We start from the raw sequence: 18879 nt of genomic DNA on the forward strand, positions 1-18879 counted from the left end.
ATTGATCAGTTCATCTTCATCAGGCCTCAGTATCAGTCCAACACTCCATGGTCACATGACCTTCATATGTTCCACACTTGACATGTGACTGAGAGTCTGCTTCTTCTCACCAGTCACTCCATCATCTCCATCAACAGTCAACGTCTCTGTGATGATGTGTTCAAGGACCGTGAGTCCTGACTCCTGCTGTCTCTTCTTCTCTCTGCAGCTGGAGGTGAGGATGAGAAGGAGAGTGAAGAGGAGAGCTCCATCTTGTGGTGGCTGACAGAACTACGACTAGTGGAGAAGAGTGACACACCGTGTCTGTGGGCGTGTCACGACCTTTGACCCCAGTGGAGCCTTGTGGCTGGCGGACTGCTTCTCCCTACAAGCTGCTGTGTTACTGGGAGAGACGTCCCAGAAGCCACTGGTGGAGCTGAATCCTCAGTGGAAGAAGCAGGACTTGGAGCAGCTGCTCAGTGAAGGCAGCAGCAACACAACCACTGGTTCTGCTCTCATCATCCACAGCTGGAACATCTCAGCATGAAGGTTTCACACATCAACAACACACTGATCTGCTCTCACTTCAGAGTTCTCCATCCAACTCCACCTGGTTTCTCATGTGAAGCACAAAGATGAATTTGTCAAAGTCTGACTGCGTTGTGAAGGTTTTGTAGTTGATATCACAACTTTACTTTAGGGTGAAAATATTGTTTTTTTTATGAGATTTTACTTCTGGTTTATGATCATAAATCAATCAATGAGATAAAAGATGCTGTTTTGTGATTGGAACACCAATGATGATTGAATTATAAATGAGACAAAAAAAGTTTCCCTCTAAATAATTCATGGTTTTGATCCTTGCCAGATGTTTCTGTGGAGATTTAAGAAGGACGTCAATGAATCAGAAGGAAACCAGATCATTTGTTTTGCTCTTCTCCCTCTCTGCTGTTTTCTGGCAAGACTTGGTTTCATTTGTCAAAACACTCATTCAAATTTTTCTCCCACTTTTATAAAATTGTCTGTTTGCTTCTCTTATCCTGCTACCCAATCAGAGAGCGTTACGTCATCAACCTAATTCTCTTCCTAGCAAAATGTTTTCACTCATTCTTTCTTTGTTTTTAAAACTGAGCTCAAACATTATATTTCAATGAGTCAATATTCTGAAAATAAAAAGCATCACAACCGCTGACCTGTGTGACCTTGACCTCAACTGACCTTTCATCCCTGCCTGTACATTTTCTACTGTTCATGTTTTTGTTTGGTTAAAATTGGATCCTATTCTTTATTCTTATTGTGTATTACAGAAAATAAATGTGAAACAAAAAGAAAGATACATGAGAGGGAAGACATGAAGATATTTGGACATTAGGGCTGTGTCTGAATTCAGGGTCTGCATCCTTGGAAGGCTGCATTTGAAGGCCAGTTGCGTCATAGCACTGCGTGAAGGCTTGACCCAATTCCCAAAGATCTGGAGGACGCTCCAAATGCACCCTCAGAATGCGCCCTACTGTTAGCCGATTCCAAGGATGCACCGCTACTATCCTTTACGTCCTTCTGTATCCTAGGATGCTTTGCATGCTGCTGCAAAGCATCCAGGGATCCTGGGAAGTCAGTTTGAAATTAGCGCCATCTACTGCAAAGACACAACGTATAAATTTAAGTATTCAGATTTCACATACAATATTCAGTTTTTAACGTAGGGTTTTTTACTTATTTGAACATCCAACGCAATTATTAGATGGCAAACCAATGGTTAGCTTGATGCTATAAAAATGTCACTTCCGGGGTTGGCCAGCAGGAGGGAACGGTGGTGACGCAACCAGGAAATACGCCGAAGGCGAGACCGTCCCATGTGATTACCGGGGAGGCAGGTTTGGGTTGGTCCTTCTGGGCCGGGTCCTTCGGAGGAAGCGTCCTCAGGGGCTACCTGACCAGGTAGCCCCTGAGGACGCCTCTCGGCTGCCCCCTAGTGTCCAACTGGAGCTCCTGCAGCTACCAGCAGCAGCTCTTGAGCCTTTAGCTGTTTTTCCTAGGAGCACAGTGGCGCCCCCTAATGTGAAGGACACAAGCAGAAGATCAAGGGGGCACCACTGTAAATAGACTTGCATGGATGCTCCTCCATATGCTTCAGTTGACAGAAGTCAGGCCCACTTATTTTCAGTTGACACTTTTTGACATTGACATTCACTCATTAAAGGGGACCTATTATACTATTTTTCGGGCTTTTGTATTTGATATCTGGCCCCTCCAGAGCAGCAACCCACGATTTTCCGCACTGAAAGCTTTTTAGATTTGCGTATCTCGCGGCTCGTTTCCTCGTATTTACTGCGTCCTGCAAAAACGCTCTGTTGCACTTCACTCCACCCCCAGCCTTGCCGGTGTACGCCCCCACCTGGGGTCACACTCTTCGTCGCCGCTGAGCCTCACTTCCTCAGTTTGCCAGTGCGGGAGTGAAGAGTAAACGGCAAACTTTACGAAACAGGCACAATTTAAACACTTACCGTCGTGAAGGCTTCACTCTTTAGCAGCTGTTTACCGGCTAATCCAGCTTCGTACGGACCCAGCGCGGGCTGAGTTACGGCCGCAAGGCGGACCGAAGGTCCCTGGACGTTTTTTGTGCCTTCCGTGTCCCCGGAAATATATTTTATTTACTGTGTACTGACCGCGTTTTTGTTTTGTAGTTTGACATTTTAATAGGGTTTAGAATGATTTGGTTTCATACTGTTGACTTGTATCAAAACACTGTCCTAGCAGAGAAAATATGTACTCTGAAACGATCACTTCAGTCATAGAGTCGTTTATTATTAGACAAGAATATCTGCACAACTTACGTCCACACCAAGCACAAAGCAGGAAGAGCTCTATACAACCCATGTTACCATGCTGGCAGCGTGAACATCGCTATAAGGAGCGAAACTTGCGAGTCAAAGTCGCTGCCTCTTCAGTTTCGCTGCCAGCGAACACAACACACATAACAAGCAGAGCACAGAGTTAGCGGTGGTGGCTAACAGTTCATCAACACGATTCAGCGGTTGTACATTGCAAGTAGTCTTAAAACTAATGTTGCTTGAGGTCACAATACACTCACAGTCCTCATACATGTTTTCAAATATTGCCGTGGCTGATTATTCTCTCGTCGTCCACCGGCCGAGTCGAGCCCGTCTCACTCCCGTTGCCGACCGGACGAGAGGGGTCTGGCTGCAGACCGGTGTTCCATCGCATCCGCATTAGGCTGAACAAACCTCCAACATTTTCTCTGTTCGTTCCACTCCGACGGTTGTGGTCCTTGGTGCTTCGGTAGTGGCTCGGTATTTTTTATTTTATATTTTTTAATTTCAGAATTCAGAAAACAGGACAAAATTTATGATCCAGAGAAAGACACCAAACAAAGTGCTGGCAGGGACTCAGGGTGTGAGATAAAGGGGCTCCAGGGGGTCCAGACCACCAGGACCCCCTTGGACCACCCTGGACCCATCACATCTCCTGAATGCCTCCCTGCAACATTTTAGGGGGTCAGGGTTTGGGTTACATACACACACTGTCATTGATGGTCACTACAACTTCTTTAAAATCACCATATTTTTTTAATTCTTCTATTTTCACTTTTTGTATTGCTTTTTGGCTGCTGCAAAAGTCCAGTTTCCCAATTTGGGATCAATAAAGTTCAATCTAATCTAATCTAATCTAATCTAATATTCAACTGTAAATCATAAAATATGCATATTGGGCCTTGGACACACACGGACGTAAAGAGAGAGACAGACTGTCAGTTGCAGTGTACCAGCAGCAGTCAGTCAGTCAGTCAGCCATCAGCAGCAGCAGTGTACCAGCAGCAGCCAGTCAGTCAGTTGCAGTGTACCAGTAGCAGTCAGTCAGCCAGCAGCAGCAGCAGCAGTCAGTCAGTCAGTCAGTCAGTAGTAGCAGCAGCAGTGTACAAGCAGCAGTCAGTGAGCAGCAGCAGTGTACCAGCAGCAGTCAGTCAGTCAGTACAGACAGTAAAGTCATTGTCAGCCACTCTTTCAATTTCCTGAATTAAAGTCAAACTGCATCCTGATCTCTGAAGCTCTTGGTGTCTGACAGCACTCCCATTTTGTTGGCTAATCTATGGATTCACCAGCACAACCAGAGTCAAATTTAACAACCACTATCCGGAGCTTGTGAACAACACTGACTCTGTTGTCCCTGTGTTCCATTCATATGGACACAATCTTGCATGTCAGGTAATGTTTTCTATATTAGCAATCAAACTCCAGGTACTCAAAGCAACTAAACAACTTGAATATTTTCTTTATTATTTTACATTACGTTTACAGTTCCAGTGCAACACTGGCTTTCACAAGGGAACAGGACTGGCAGATGGTGAACAGAGTGAGAGATTGTAGTTGACTCCATCTCACCAAACAGACCTCCTTACAGATGCTCTCCTGCACTATTCTGCAAAAGTGCAACGGGAGCAGCATGGGCATGTTTACCTACACACACACACACACACACACCCCTGCGAAAACTGGTGCATATTTTTGTCTGAATGAATGATAATCCACCTATCTTTTGAGTAATCAAACATTATTAATCACCCCCCTCAAATCCCTCACAATCCCCCAGTTTGAGGGGAAAATGCCCTATGTAGAACAGTAATTGACCTACCTAGGGGCAGGTAAACACAACTTTCTACTTCTCCCTACCCCTTTTCAAACACGAACAACATCAGTCTCTTGTTTTCTTCACTGGTGTTTGCTTATTTATTCTTACCTTGCTGTTTGATTTATATTTTTATTTTCTTTTGTGTGTTTTGGTTTTGTATCATTTTTATTTCTCTTTCCCTTCATACATGTTTGAAATAAATAAATAAATAAAAAGTCATTAATTCAGCACTGATAATTCTTTGGCTTAATACTGGTTCAATGTTTGCACTGCATTTATCTTTTTGTAGTCACAGGCATTCCCCAGTGACTTCTGCAAGCAGAGAAACTGAAGGAAGAGTCAATGAAGGAGATAACAAGTCTCCAGAAGTCTCTGCCAGGTGTGGAAAATGTCGTCAACTTGTTTGAAAAAAGCAACTGACTTGAAAAAAACAAAAACAAAACAGGAACAACCTTTGATTAAAAGGTTAAACATGTTTCAGCGTTGACAGTTCTCCATCAGGACGAGATGAAATATCTAGACAGACAAACTCATTATATAGTAAAGTCTAGTGTGTAACCAACGTCTTCTAGTAGGAATATTTACTGCAACACATAAAAAATGGCCTTTCATGTTTTGGCCAAATGGTTGTAGGGTTACTGTTAGTTTCTCTACTTGAATTGGCTCAACTTTGCCAATGTCTTGATCCCAATAATTAAATTGATAGGTTTGAGAACTGCATCTGTATATTGTCTGGGCCAGCATCCATAGCGTTTCACAGGTTTGCTTTCCATTTTCATTCAAAGTTGTCCTTATTGAATTGATAAAGTTACTCAACCATTGACAATGTTGGAGACACACTGAGCTAATTGACAGGCTGCATCTAAACTATTTTATCTATTTACATGCAATCTTCAAGGCACCACAGTTGAAGACATACGGGCGTGGGGGAAGTTTCCTGGAAGATTGGCTAAAAAAGCATCAGCTATGCTTTTCCTGGGAGGAGATCTATGTCGAGAATCTGCACCAGTTTCAGAGGGGACAGCAAGTCATATTTTTTGTATTTGTTGCACAAGCCAGTGTCGTACTTGTTCTGGTCCCAAGCCCGGCTAAATGTGTCAGGCTGTGTCAGGAATGGCATCTGACACAAAACCTAAGCCGAATCTAAACGCTAATCAACTCAATCATTTCCATACAGATCGGCCAGGCCCAGATTAGCTGTCAGAGTATTGATAGAAATTGGGTTTGTGTTCAACGAAGGAGAAGAGGTTAGCATGGCTGTAGGCAGCAGAGAGAGATGAGATTCTGGACTTTAAACGTATAGGGCTTAGAGTTGGCTGACAAGATGTACAAGGTGGATCTACTGTGTGTCCAGGAGACCAGGTGGAAAGGTAGCAAGGCCATACGCTTAGGAGCAGGGTTCAAGCTGTTTTATCATGGTGTAGATGGGAAGACGGACAGAGTAGGAGTTCTCCTTAAAGGACAACTCGCCCCAAATCACTATTGTTCTTATCTTTCTACTTGTATTGATCCAAAATGACTATCCATGGGCTCTATTCGGCATAAATGCCCCTATTGTCCGCTTTTGCCAGCAGTAGCCAGCAGCCCTCATAGCATAGCCTGGAGCCCATAAGCCTGTCACTTTTACAGTATTGCTTAAGATCAAAACTGATTTACTTTTCATGGATGTGTTACTACACTCTCAAGATCTACCTCTGACAATAACATCTGTCAGCCATCATAGACATTCAGAGACATTTCTGCTTGTCATTATAGCCAGACAGGACAAGGGGGGAAAAAAAAAAGAGTCACTAAGTCTTAAACTCACCAGGTTATATGGGTTGTTGCCACCCCTGTATGTTTTGATGATTTGAGACGCCCTTTTTGTAAGCTAGATAGTGAGGTCTTTGTTTCATTTTCTTTCTCCTCAGAGTTGAGTTAGGGCTAGTTTTTTGTACTTGGTTGACTTTTTATTTGGCTCAAACCCTTTTGTTCCGCCTTTCCCTCCACACTTATCTGTTGGAATTTATACTCATTGCAAATAAATATTCTTTTGAAACCACAACCTGGAGTTCTTTCCTTGTTGGTTGTCAGCCTGATCGTTAACTCCCTTAGGGTAACGGAACAATTGGGGGCTCGTCCGGGATATTCTGACAACCAGCAGGAAATGACTTGTGACCTTTGTTGAGCACATGAGAAAATGAGTTTCAACTTGCAAAAGTTTATGGACAATCATTCGATTAAGCAGGTTCATGCATGTGGTAAAGACAATTTATTTTTAATTGCAGCACACTTTGATGTTCCTGTTCAAAGGAGTTTACTTAAAAAAGAAATCAAGAGATGGGTCCTTGAAAAGATGGTCCTCAGTCCCACCCGTCCTGTGGCTGTGACTTGGGTTGATAATGTTCCTCCACTTTCAGGTTCATCACGATCCCCAAAGACACACCCACGTCAAATATGGGGCTTCTAGCCCATGAGGAACGCCGAAACCCTCACTCTAATTCCAGCCTTATTGCTAACCCTAATGCCATACAAGTTTATGAGGGTCAAAGACCAACTTTGTCCTAGAGACATGGAGCCACTTTCAGGCTCATTGGGATCCCCTAAGACACACCCATGCCAAATTTGGGGCTTCTAGCCCATAAGGAACCCCGAAACCCTTGTAAGACAGTCAAATCCACATCCTGAAGTGTTTTCTCTAACAATGGAAGGGCCAATTCCAATTCCTCCCTTAACTCCTCAATCTCAACCCTCGCCCTTAACCCTCAATCTTTGGCCCTCAAAAATAAGTGTAAGGGTTTAGAAATGGGACACCCCTTAAGTGCAGTTACGTCTTCAGACTGTGGGGGGGCGGCCTTACGCCAAAGCTACGTCCAGTCTGTCAAGAAGACGACAACGACGAAGAAGAAGGAGAAAAAGAAAAAGATGGCGAAAAAGGAAGAAGTCCTCCTTCGCTACACAACGAGGTATACAAGTAATGTGAAGCCGGGACCGCCAGTCCGGTTGACAAACCTCGTAAAGAAAAAAAAAAAATGTTATGCAACAACGATGTCAATAACCCATAAAAGTCTTAAACTAAGACAATACAATGGTTTCGGAATATTTATATCTTTATTAACTAAGAAAATACTTCCATTTGTAGCTCGCTTTTACATCGCGATCTTTTTCGAAGATGTCTTGGCGAAAATACGCAATGCCTTCTGGGTAGCCCTTACTGCCAAGGGTAGTGCCGGAGAATCTCAATATTGAGGGCGATACAGCCCTTAAACTCGTCCCTCAACTTGACGTTCTTAAAATCGGGACAGCACTTGCACCTCGCGGGAGCGCGCATTTTTGGGATTGAGGGTTGAGATTGAGGGTTAAGGGAGGAATTGGAATTCACCCGAAGTTCTTCAAAGGCGGGGGTTACAACTGTGTGTATCTCACCTATTGTAACTAACATGATTTACATGTCACGGGAAAGAAATCCCCGAGGGCCAAAAGGTATCTCCTTGTGTTTGTTGGATTTGCATTCAGGGACTGTCTCTGCCTTTTGTTTAGAACTTTCCTTTGAAATGTTGTGAGTGTCAGTGCGAGAGGTACAAAGGTCTTGGTGATCTATTGTTTCTGTGGAAAATTACCCCTGATGACCAAAAGGTTCCCGAGTAGGAAGAGTAGATCTGATTTGAATCTTTTAAATATGCATTTTAGCAGTGTCTCTGTTCTGGGAGGATATTTAAGGGAAGGAACAAGAATCTAAAGGGCTCTTTTTTTTCTCTCCTTTTCTGGGACCCACTCCCTCTCTCTCTCTTCTTCTTCTTCTTCTGTGTCTTCTTGATTTGCTTACCATCATTTTTACACAACCGGTCTGTTACATTTTTGCTGCATTTTTACTCTGGACATCGCAATAAACTGGTATGTTGTCCATTTCCCTTCAATACCAACTTGTTGAGACTTTTGTTCTATGTGGAGAATAATCTGATATTAGATGTTGATTAAGTCTTCAGTTGTATGGTAAATCTATCTGAGTAATGCTAGTACTCTTTACCTCTGAGTTGAACAGAGAAGATTGAGTATAATATCTCAACCTAGATGTCTGGGCTGTTCTTCTATGTTAAGAAGGTCACTGAATGCTTTGTCTATATCTGCCATCACTGAACTAAGAGAGGGATTAATCAGAATCCCAAAGACCTTAGTTATATGGTAAGTTTCACTGGACATTATTCAAACCCTTAACCTCTGAGTTGGACAGATAAGATTGGGTATCATGTTCAATAACCTCTGAATACTCCAACCCCGACATCAGGCTATTCTTCCATGTTTAATGAACAAACTCAATAGTTTTGTTAATTTATATAAGCCATCCCTGAACTGAAGACTAATGTCAGATCATGTAATCTTAATTGTTAATCAAGTCTTTCTCTCAATCAAGATATAAAAGTAAAGTTATTATTATCAAATGGAGTCAGATTAAATTAATTATTATGTACTTTACTTTGAAATCCTCATCTTAACACCGGAACGACGGAATGCGTATTGGGGAGATATTATTATTTGTGTCTAGAAATTTCCTCCCCTACACCCTCACTCTAATTCCAGCCTTATCGCTAACCATAATGCAATGCAAGTCTATGAAGGTCAAAGGTCAACTTTGTCCTAGAGACATGGAGACACTTTCTGCTTCATTCCACCAAACCAAACGATGCTGGTTTGGTGGACGGCTGCACACAGCGTGTGTGTGGGGCTTGCAGGTGGAGGAGGGGCGGAGCTTCGGTGTGATAATCATCTCCACTGGTTGTAGTTCTGTCAGCCACCACTAGATGGAGCTCTCTTCACTCTCCTTCTCATCTTCACCTCCAGCTGCAGAGAGAAAAGAAGAGACAGCAGGAGTCAGGACTCACGGTCAGTCACATGTCAAGTTTGGAACATATGAAGGTCATGTGACCATGGAGTGTTGGACTGATACTGAGGCCTGATGAAGATGAACTGATCAATAATTGAGTGGTGAACTGAGAGAAGAAGCAGTTTGGCAGCAGATGTTGGATGAATGAGGAGCAGCTGGACGTCACCATCCTCCTCTCACACTGTGACTGGGAACACTGGACCTCCTGCGGGCAGTCTTGGGAAAGTTCACTTTCTACTTGCACTAGTTTAAAGTTCAGTTCACACATTTCAAAATGTACTTGTTCTTAATTCTTAGTTCATAATTCCACATTTTGAGCTAAAATTCATGGTTCCAAAAAATGAACTAACAAACAACCATTCACACTCACATGCACACCTACGGACGGACAATTTAGAATATTCAATTGACCTCACGTGCATGTTTTTGGAGTGTGGGAGGAAGCCGGAGTACCCGGAGAGAACCCACGCAGACACAGGGAGAACATGCAAACTCCACACAGAAAGGTCCCAGGCCCGGACCCCGGAATCGAACCCACGACCTTCTTGCTGCGAGGCCCATTTAGAACCATAGACAGCAATTGTTTTATCCATTTCAACACTCAAACTATGTCAGATTAAAAGTCATATCTATTTTTGAATCCTAATCCAACCAGGTTTACAATAGCATTGAGAGGACAGCCGTTTAATTTTTCTTTATTATGAATGCAAAAACAGGACTGTCTTCCTTCAGGTGCAAATGTTTGTTTCATTTCTATCCTTTTTCAAACCTACATGGAAAGCATTCATATTTCATTCAATTTCAGTCATACTAAAAATGAACCTGAAAGAAATACTGACAAAATATACAAGCGTAGGCATGCAAATACAAAGGTCACAGTTCTAAATTGCAGTAGGCTGTACCGTGAACAACAACGTCTCTCACGGTACAATATTTAAAGTGAAAAACCTTTAAACATTTATCTTTTTCAAGTCAGTTGCATTGCCGTCTGGGTCTGTGCTGACTTTTCCATAAAATTCTATCAAGTGGTCACACAATTATGAGTGTTCGGAGATACTAGTGCTGCCTTCCTCGTCCATGTGTACTTGGCATGGATGTATTATAAGAAGTAGGTACTAGGACGTATTTGTCGGAGCAACAGACAGGCAGCTTGCTGTTGCCAGATTGGATGGTTTTCCGCTAAATGTTAAAGCCCGTTTACGGTGTGTTTTAGGTGGGGCTTTCTCCTGGAAGGCTCTGGACATCTGGCACACTCGTGAACGGAGTTTTCAACGCCAGAGTGAACGCGTTTAACAACAACGCGTTCAACAACAAGAATGGTCCATTCAGAGTCGCCCAAAATATGAACAAATTCACGAACGATCGTTCTTTGAATGCGTTCAGGCATAACAACTGGCTGTGGGATCAACTGTGTTTGGTGCTGGAACCATCACCCACTGATTTCAAACCAGTACTGACCTCACACTCTCCAGCTGATAGTCTCTGCTGAGGACAAGATCCATCAGCGGCTTCACTGATGAATCCTTCAGGTTGTTCCCTCTCAGGTCCAGCTCTCTGAGATGGGCGGGGTTGGACTTCAGAGCTGAGAGCAGCCAATCACAGCTGAGCTCTGACAACCTGCACTTCACCAACCTGTATAAAGAATACAACAACAATAACAACAACAAAAAAGAAAAAAAGAAAATGTCACCTTGAAAATAATTCCTCAGTACAAATACTGATGTATTTAAATGATGGTTGGTCACACGACCACTTATTACCTTTTTTAAAAAAACAAAAAACAAACAAAACAAAAAAAAACAACTTCTCTTTAGTTCAAACATCAACAGCATGAACTGTTCAGATATTTGTATGTCACTTTAAATTAAATAAACCTTGAGTCTAATGTTTGTTCAACAGGTGTGATGAACTGTGTTTGGTGCTGAAACCATCATCCACTGGTTCCAAACCAGTACTGACCTCAGAACCTCCAGTTTACAGTCTGGACTCCGCAGAAAACCACTCAGCTCCTTCACTCCTGAATCCTGCAGCTGGTTGTCACTCAGGTCCAGGTGTCTGAGGTGGGAAGGGTTGGACTTCAGAGCTGAGAGCAGCCAATCACAGCTGAGCTCTGACAAACTGCAGCCCCACAACCTGAATAAAGAAAAAATGATGGAGAGTTTTTCCAGGGTGTCATCACTCAATAAAAAGAAGAAAAAGAAAGTGTCAAATTTAAAATGAATCCTCAGTCCAAAAATAATGTTTTTTCTGAAAGATGTTTGGTCACATGACCACTGATGACCTTTACTAAACTTTACTTTAGTTCAAACATGAACAGCATGACATTTTCAGATATTTGTATGTCACTTTGATATGAATAACCCTTCAGTCTAAAGTTTATTCAACATGTGTGATGAAGTGTGTTTGGTGCTGAAACCATCATCCACTGGTTCCAAACCAGTACTGACCATAGAGTCTCCAGTTTACAGTCTGGACTCTGCAGAAAACCACTTAGCACCTTCACTGATGAATCCTCCAGCTGGTTCTCACTCAGGTCCAGCTTTCTGAGGTGGGAGGGGTTGGACTTCAGAGCTGAGAGCAGCCAATCACAGCTGAGCTCTGACAAACTGCACCTCTCCAACCTGAATAAAGAATACAAAAACAACAACAACAAAAGAAAATGTTACCTTAAACATTAATCCTCAGTCCAACTAATGCATTTAAATGACGTTTAGCCACAGGACCACTGATGACCTTTTTTAAAAAAAACAAAACAAAAAAAACTTTAATTTAGTTCTAACACAAAGAGGGTGAAATGTCAAGTTATTTGCATCACTGTCATTGTCATTTTGATAACAGTATATCTTCAGTCTAATGTTTATTCAACATGTGTAATGAAATGTGTTTGGTGCTGAAACCATCATCCACTGGTTCCAAACCAGTACTGACCTCAGGGCCTCCAGTTTACAGTCTGGACTCTCCAGGAAACCACTCAGCTCCTTCACTCCTGAATCCTGCAGCTGGTTGTCACTCAGGTTCAAATCCGTGAGGTGGGAGGGGTTGGACTTCAGAGCTGAGAGCAGCCAATCACAGCTGAGCTCTGACAAACTGCAGCCCATCAACCTGAATAAACAATAAATGATGGAGAGTTCATAATGATGGAGAGTTTTTCCAGGGTGTCATCACTCTGAAAATCAAACTAAGATGTCAACTTCAGAATCTGAAAAAAAGAGAAAATATCACATTTAAAACGATCCTCAATCCAAAAAATGTGTGTCGAATTGATGTTTGGTCACATGACCACTGATGATATTTTTTAAAAACTTTTATTTACTGCAAACATGAACAACATGACATTTTCAGATAATTGTATGTCAAATTGATAACAGCATATCTTCAGTCTGATGTTCATTCAAGATGTGTGGTGAAGTGTGTTTGGTGCTAAAACCATCATCCACTGGTTCCAAACCAGTACTGACCTTAGAGTCTCCAGTTTACAGTCTGGACTCTGCAGAAAAACACTCAGCTCCTTCACTGATGAATCCTGCAGCTGGTTCTGACTCAGGTTCAGCTCTCTGAGGTGGGAGGGTTTGGACTTCAGAGCTGAGAGCAGCCAATCACAGCTGAGCTCTGACAACCTGCACCTCCACAACCTGAATAAAGAATAAATATTTGATTTATTCCATGTTGTAAATGTCACATTAAGAGTCATTTCTCCCTCTTGATGATCCAGATGTGCGGCTGTTTGGATCACTAAGTCATTCACTAAAACGAGTCATTGTGCCACTGTGAATCATCATGTTGTCAACACAAGAACAACAGCAGTGTGTCAGTCAGTGTGCAGCCAATCAGCAGTGAAGATGGAAAATAATCAGTGAGTCCTGTGCTTGTTGCCGTTTTCAGTCATCAGAGTCTCGTTACAAGTCAAACACATTCAAAGGACAAGATGAAGAAATACTGCTGCACTATTAATCTGCCTCTAATATTTCTTCACAGGATCTTCTGCTCAGTCATGTGACCTTCATCACCAATCAACAACTTCCATTGAGCTCCAAAGTGACTGGAGACATTTTCCACACTTTCTTCCACCATCCAAAGTCTTTTCTGGCTGCAGATTGTTGACATGAAAATATCAACAACATCCACTTTGTCTGGATGAGTCTTTAATATCTGCTTCAAAGTCTTCACACTGAGCAGCGTTACACACCAGTTGTCATCTGCTGACACACACTGTCCACCAGTAGAAAGCAGGAACTGACCTTAGAACTTCCAGTCTGCAGTTTGGACTCTGCAGTCCAGCACAGAGCAGCTTCATTGCAGGATCCTCCAGGGTGTTGAGACTGAGGTCCAACAGTGTGAGGTGGGAGGGGCTGGACTTCAGAGCTGAAGACACCACTGCACAGTGAAGCTCTGAGAGGTTATAATCTCTGCAATGAAGAAGAGCAGAGTGAGAAGTGGTGCTGTTTCATTGTCTACTGCCATAGATAGATAGACAGATAGACAGATAGATAGATGATAGATAGATAGAAACGTTATTAATCCCTCAAGAGAGTTCCCTCAGGGAAATTTACACATTATAATTGAATACAATAAAAGCACAATAACAGTAAGCGACACAGACACATCCTAAATTCCACTAAAGGCAGGAACACTACCACCCTATGTACTTCCAACTGTGGAGTTGAACAGTTTTATAGGCCATGGGACAAAGGAGTTTTTAAGGCTGTTAGTGTTGCTCAGCCTCCTCAAAAAGTACAGTCTGCTCTGGCCCTTTGTATAGAGGTGGTCATTATTACTGAACCAGGTCACTTTGTCGTCCAGACAAAAGACAATGCCCAGGCCAGCGCACTGGAGAGGTCACTCCAGCACATGCCTCTGTGATGACACCAACACGGGGAGTAGCAGTCATCAATAATAAGCCAAGGCTCGATTGGTGTAGAGCGTAGGCGCCAGGGGTTGCTCCTGATGGTGGGAGAGATTCCAAAGTCTCACTGGACAGCTACCGCCTGCCTTAAGCTGGACAGCCCCTAGCCATCTCTCAAAAAAACATAATCACTGCTGAAACAGTACAGTCCTGCTCTGCTGCTAATTTCTTTTTTAAAAATGGCGGGTTGGTTGTTCAAGGTGAGTCACACCTTTCGTCAGAACGATTACCCAATCAGTGCCCTGCATGTTGCTACGCCACCATAATGGTCCCTGTTCAGCACGCTTCGAACCCCAACGAAGCAGGTACCAAAATCGCAACCCTTGGAACCGTGCTGGCACCCATGGAAATGCGCGATCACCGAGCTGTACTATACCGAGCTGGCACCTAGTGACCAGCTGCATCACTGTGTGGTGCGTAAACTGCACTGAGCGGAACAGGAAGGCCCTGCAGCGCATAGTGAACACAGCTGGAAGGATCATTGGTGCCTCACTCTCCTCCCTCCTGGACATTTACCACGCCCGCCTCACCTGCAGAGCAGCCAGCATTGTGGGTGACTACAGCCACCCTTCTCACAGCCTCTTCAGCCTCCTGCCCTCTGGAAGGAGGTACCGCAGCCTCCGGGCCCGCTCCACCACTCTCAAACAGCTTCATCCATCAAGCTGTCAGGAAGCTGAACTCTCTCCCCTCTGCCCTTACAAAGCAGGCCTGCCTCCTAAACAGGAATTAACAGTACTAATACCAACAATGCTGCTCTATCATTGCACTTTATCATCATTGCACTTAAAACATCTGCTGCCATTTTAAAAATACCTCCTCCTACATTTTATGTATGTTTTTAGTATGTTTTTATTATGTTTCTCTCTCTTTTTAACTTTTTAACGTATGTTTATATTTCTGCACTGTGGGCACGAGAGAAACGCCTTTTCAATTAATCTGTATGTCTTGTACATACAGCTGAAATTGACAAATAAATTGACTTGACTTGACTTGACTTTTTGGCCAGTCCATGGAAGGCATCTACCTCCTTACCAGGTCTGACTCGATTTGTCGAGGCTAAAGACAAAACTCAAAGTTCATACTCTCACTCTAAGAGACTTCCTCTTTGCTGATGATGCTGCAGTCTCCACACATGACGAGCACAGTCTTCAAGAACTGATCGATTAAATACTCTGCATCTCCTTGGAAGACAATGTGCCCAACAGGGATGTGCTGGCCTGGGCAAAGATACACCCCATGTACACTTTGCTGAAACAGAGACATCTTCTCTGGCTGGGTCATGTGTGCGGTATGGAAGGTGGCAGAATCCCAAAATACTGCTACGATACAAATATCTTTGCAAGTGACACCTAAAAGCCACATACATTGACACAACCACATGGGAAGCCTCAGCAATAAGCCTGATGCAGTAGAGGAGCAAAGACTCCCCTAGTTCAGCCACGCGGGTTTTCAGCAGTTGGGGAAACACCTTGTCTGGGCCAGCAGATTTCCTGGGGCGAAGTTTCCTTAGTTCGCTTCTGACCTCTTCAACAGTGATGTAGTGGTGAGAGTGAGAGGGGGAGGGAAGAGAGGGGTCGCTACACAGTGGAGATGCAATAGTGGGGTTAGGGGGCATTGAGAGGAGGAGTGAGGCTGCAGATGTAGCCCATTGAAGATACAGCAGAGGAGGAGGGCGTAGTGATAGAAGGACGGATGTGATGTCTTTGTGTGTTCAATGTGTTGATTGACTGTCTGCATGAATCCTTCACACTGGTCAAAGCTCCTCATTGACAGCCTCCTGCTAAAAGGAACCACTCAGTGTTTCCCTGATTGTTTTCTTGGAGACCTGCAGCCACAAGTGGACCTGCTGATGTTGAACCACCCTGTGACTGGAGGAGCTGCTGATATAGCAGGGTGGCTAACACCAAGAGCACATACGCGCACACACACGCCCGCACACACACACACGGACGCACACACACACCTACACACATGCACAGTTTACGTACCCTAAACGTATCACAGCCTTCCTGCAGTTCCTCACAGCTGGAATCAGTCTCAATTTTCCCTCTGTGGTTGTGTTGTACTTCTCCAGGTCCAACTCCTCCAGAACCTCCTCTGACATCTGCAGCATGTCGGCCAGAGCTGAACACTGGATGGCTGAGAGTGCCTTCTCTGATCTGTTCTCTGACTGCAGGAACTCTTGGACCTCCTGATGCACTGACTGATCCTTCACCTCCAGCAGACAGTGGAAGATGTTGATGCTTCTGTCAGGAGAAACATCACCAGTGTTCATCTCCTTCAGGTTGTTGATGACCTTCTGTAAGGTTCCTGGATGGTTGTCAGTAAGACCCAGCAGGCCTCCTAAGAGTCTCTGGTTGGATTCTAGACTGAGTCCATGGAGAAAGCGAACAAACAAGTCCAGGTGACCGTTTGCACTATGCAGTGATTTCTCCACTATTCTCTTCAGAAAGGTGTCCAAGGTTTGGTCACCTTCTTTTCTAAACCAATTTGAAAATAATTTTAAGAGTCCTGGTCTGACGTCCTTAAGTAAATCTTGAAGAACCTGTTTTTTCCTGTTGGTGTGACAGTGGAAGCAGTAGACTGCAGCCAGAAACTCCTGCACACTCAGATGAACAAAGCAGTAGACGGTTTTGTGGAAGATCACACTCTCTCTTCTGAAGATCTCTGTACAAACTCCTGAGTACACAGAAGCGTCAGTCACACTGAGACCACACTTCTCCAGGTCTTCACTGTAGAACATGATGTTTCCACTCTCCAGATGTTCAAATGCCAGCTGGCCCAGCTTCAGAAGAAGCTCCCTGTCAGCCTCCGTCAGCTCCTGTGGACCTCCTCCATACTTGTGCTGCTTCCTCTTGGTCTGGACCAGCAGGAAGTGTGAGTACATGTCCGTCAGGGTCTTGGGCAGCTCTCCTCTCTGCTCTGAGCTCAACATGCTCTCCAGAACTGTGGCAGTGATCCAGCAGAAGACCGGGATCTCACACATGATGTGGAGGCTCCTGGAGGCCTTGATGTGGAAGATGATCCTGCTGGACACATCTTCTCTATCTCTGAACCTCCTGGTGAAATACTCCTCCTTCTGGTCATCGGTGAAGCCTCGTACTTCTGTCAGCCTGTCCACACATGACGGAGGGATCTGATTGGCTGCTGCAGGTCTGGAAGTTATCCACAGCAGAGCCGAGGGAAGCAGATCTCCTCTGATCAGGTTTGTTAGCAGGACGCTGACTGACTTCTTCTGAGTGACGTCAGTCACCACCTGGTTGTCCTCAAAGTCCAGAGCCAGTCTGCTTTCATCCAGGCCGTCCAAGATGAAGAGAAGTTTGCAGACATGCAGCTGCTCTGCTGTGAGCTTCCCTAACGTTGGATGGAAAACATGGAGCAGCTCTAGAAGACTGTAGTGCCGCTCTTTGACCAAGTTGAGCTCCCTGAATGAGAGAGGAAGCACCAGTTGAAAGTCCTGGTTCTCCAGGCCCTGGGCCCAGTCCAGAGTGAACTTCTGCACTGAGAAGGTTTTTCCAACCCCAGCGACGCCATTGGTCAGCACCACTCTGACTCTGAGTCCCTGCTGCTCAGGTGAGGCTTCAAAGATCTGGCTGCACCTGATTGGACGGCCGTGAAGGCCCTTCGTGGTCTTCTTGGTCTCCAGCTGCCTGACCTCATGGTGTCTGCTGACCTCTTCACTCAGTCTCTCAGTGATGTAGAGGTCAGTGTAGATGCTGTTGAGGAGGGTTTGACTTCCTGCTTCTTCACCTTCAGTCACATGTTCACATCTCCTCTCCAGACTGATCTTCTGCTGTTGTAGAAGCTCCTGCAGATCATCATCAACCTCTGGTGCAGTGAAAATGGAGAAGAAAACATCAGTTTTTCATTTTCTGTCCACAACTTTTTCAGCTGATGTGACTGTTCTATATTGAAATGCATTAGTTGTCTGCAGTGTGGTGTACTGTATGCACAGTGTTTCCATGAGTGATCACTGGGGGCATTCGGATTGCATGAGTTGCATTGTGTGGGATTTTCAAGTGTGTCAATAAAGTTCTGCAATACAACTGTGTGACTGTTTGCTCTCAACGTCCCTCAGTGAATCTTCTCACTGTAGGTCCTGATGATCTCAGGAGGGAGAAGTGAAGGAGGTGCAGGTGGACAGTCTTACTGTGGTCAGTCTGGGTGCGACTGGCAGCTCCTGGGTCTTTACTGAAGTTGTCAGGTAGAACTTTGGACCAGTCACTCTTCATGGACAGACAGCTGGACACTGGAGAATCTGCTCTCCATCTGTGTTGAAAACAGAAATATTTAAGTTCACATTGTTCACACACACACACACACACACACACACACACACACACACACACACACACACACACACACACACACACACAGCTTTCTTACTGTGTCTCAGTAGGTCCAGGTTCTTTATTGAAGTCTGGAGGTCTTTTTTTGGACCAGTGACTCTTCAGAGACTCACAGCTGAACCCTGGAGACTCTGCTGCTT

The 18879-nt window shown here is 44.2% G+C and overlaps 2 protein-coding genes across 5 annotated transcripts in view; one reads left to right on the plus strand and one right to left on the minus strand.

Moving 5' to 3' along the window:
- The window catches only part of LOC142890387 (NLR family CARD domain-containing protein 3-like), a 38418-nt gene extending 37252 nt beyond the window's left edge, over positions 1 to 1166 (plus strand). For both annotated transcript variants that reach the window (XM_076029370.1, XM_076029395.1), the window contains 2 exons: positions 209 to 647; positions 848 to 1166. In XM_076029370.1, the coding sequence (XP_075885485.1) occupies positions 209 to 265 (57 nt within the window). In that variant the 3' untranslated portion in view covers positions 266 to 647; positions 848 to 1166. The remainder of the gene's footprint in view (positions 1 to 208; positions 648 to 847) is intronic.
- Positions 1167 to 9419: 8253 nt separating this feature from the next.
- The window catches only part of LOC142890422 (NLR family CARD domain-containing protein 3-like), a 9976-nt gene continuing 516 nt past the window's right edge, over positions 9420 to 18879 (minus strand). Inside the window, exons 3-12 of one of the 3 annotated variants that reach the window (XM_076029429.1) lie at positions 18777 to 18879; positions 18541 to 18659; positions 16379 to 18218; positions 13726 to 13893; positions 12946 to 13119; positions 12416 to 12589; positions 11935 to 12108; positions 11447 to 11620; positions 10946 to 11119; positions 9420 to 9444 (exon numbers count right to left, since the gene is read on the minus strand). The exon at positions 18777 to 18879 is cut by the window's right edge and continues 42 nt beyond it. In XM_076029429.1, coding sequence (XP_075885544.1) covers positions 9435 to 9444; positions 10946 to 11119; positions 11447 to 11620; positions 11935 to 12108; positions 12416 to 12589; positions 12946 to 13119; positions 13726 to 13893; positions 16379 to 18218; positions 18541 to 18659; positions 18777 to 18879 — 3110 coding nt within the window. In that variant the 3' untranslated portion in view covers positions 9420 to 9434. The other 2 variants (XM_076029438.1, XM_076029448.1) reach the window with 2 other exon arrangements.

The sequence above is a fragment of the Nelusetta ayraudi genome, unplaced genomic scaffold, assembly GCF_046127955.1.
Source record: "Nelusetta ayraudi isolate G7.1 ecotype Tasmania unplaced genomic scaffold, CSIRO-AGI_Nayr_v1 ptg000003l, whole genome shotgun sequence".
Lineage (NCBI taxonomy): Eukaryota > Metazoa > Chordata > Actinopteri > Tetraodontiformes > Monacanthidae > Nelusetta > Nelusetta ayraudi.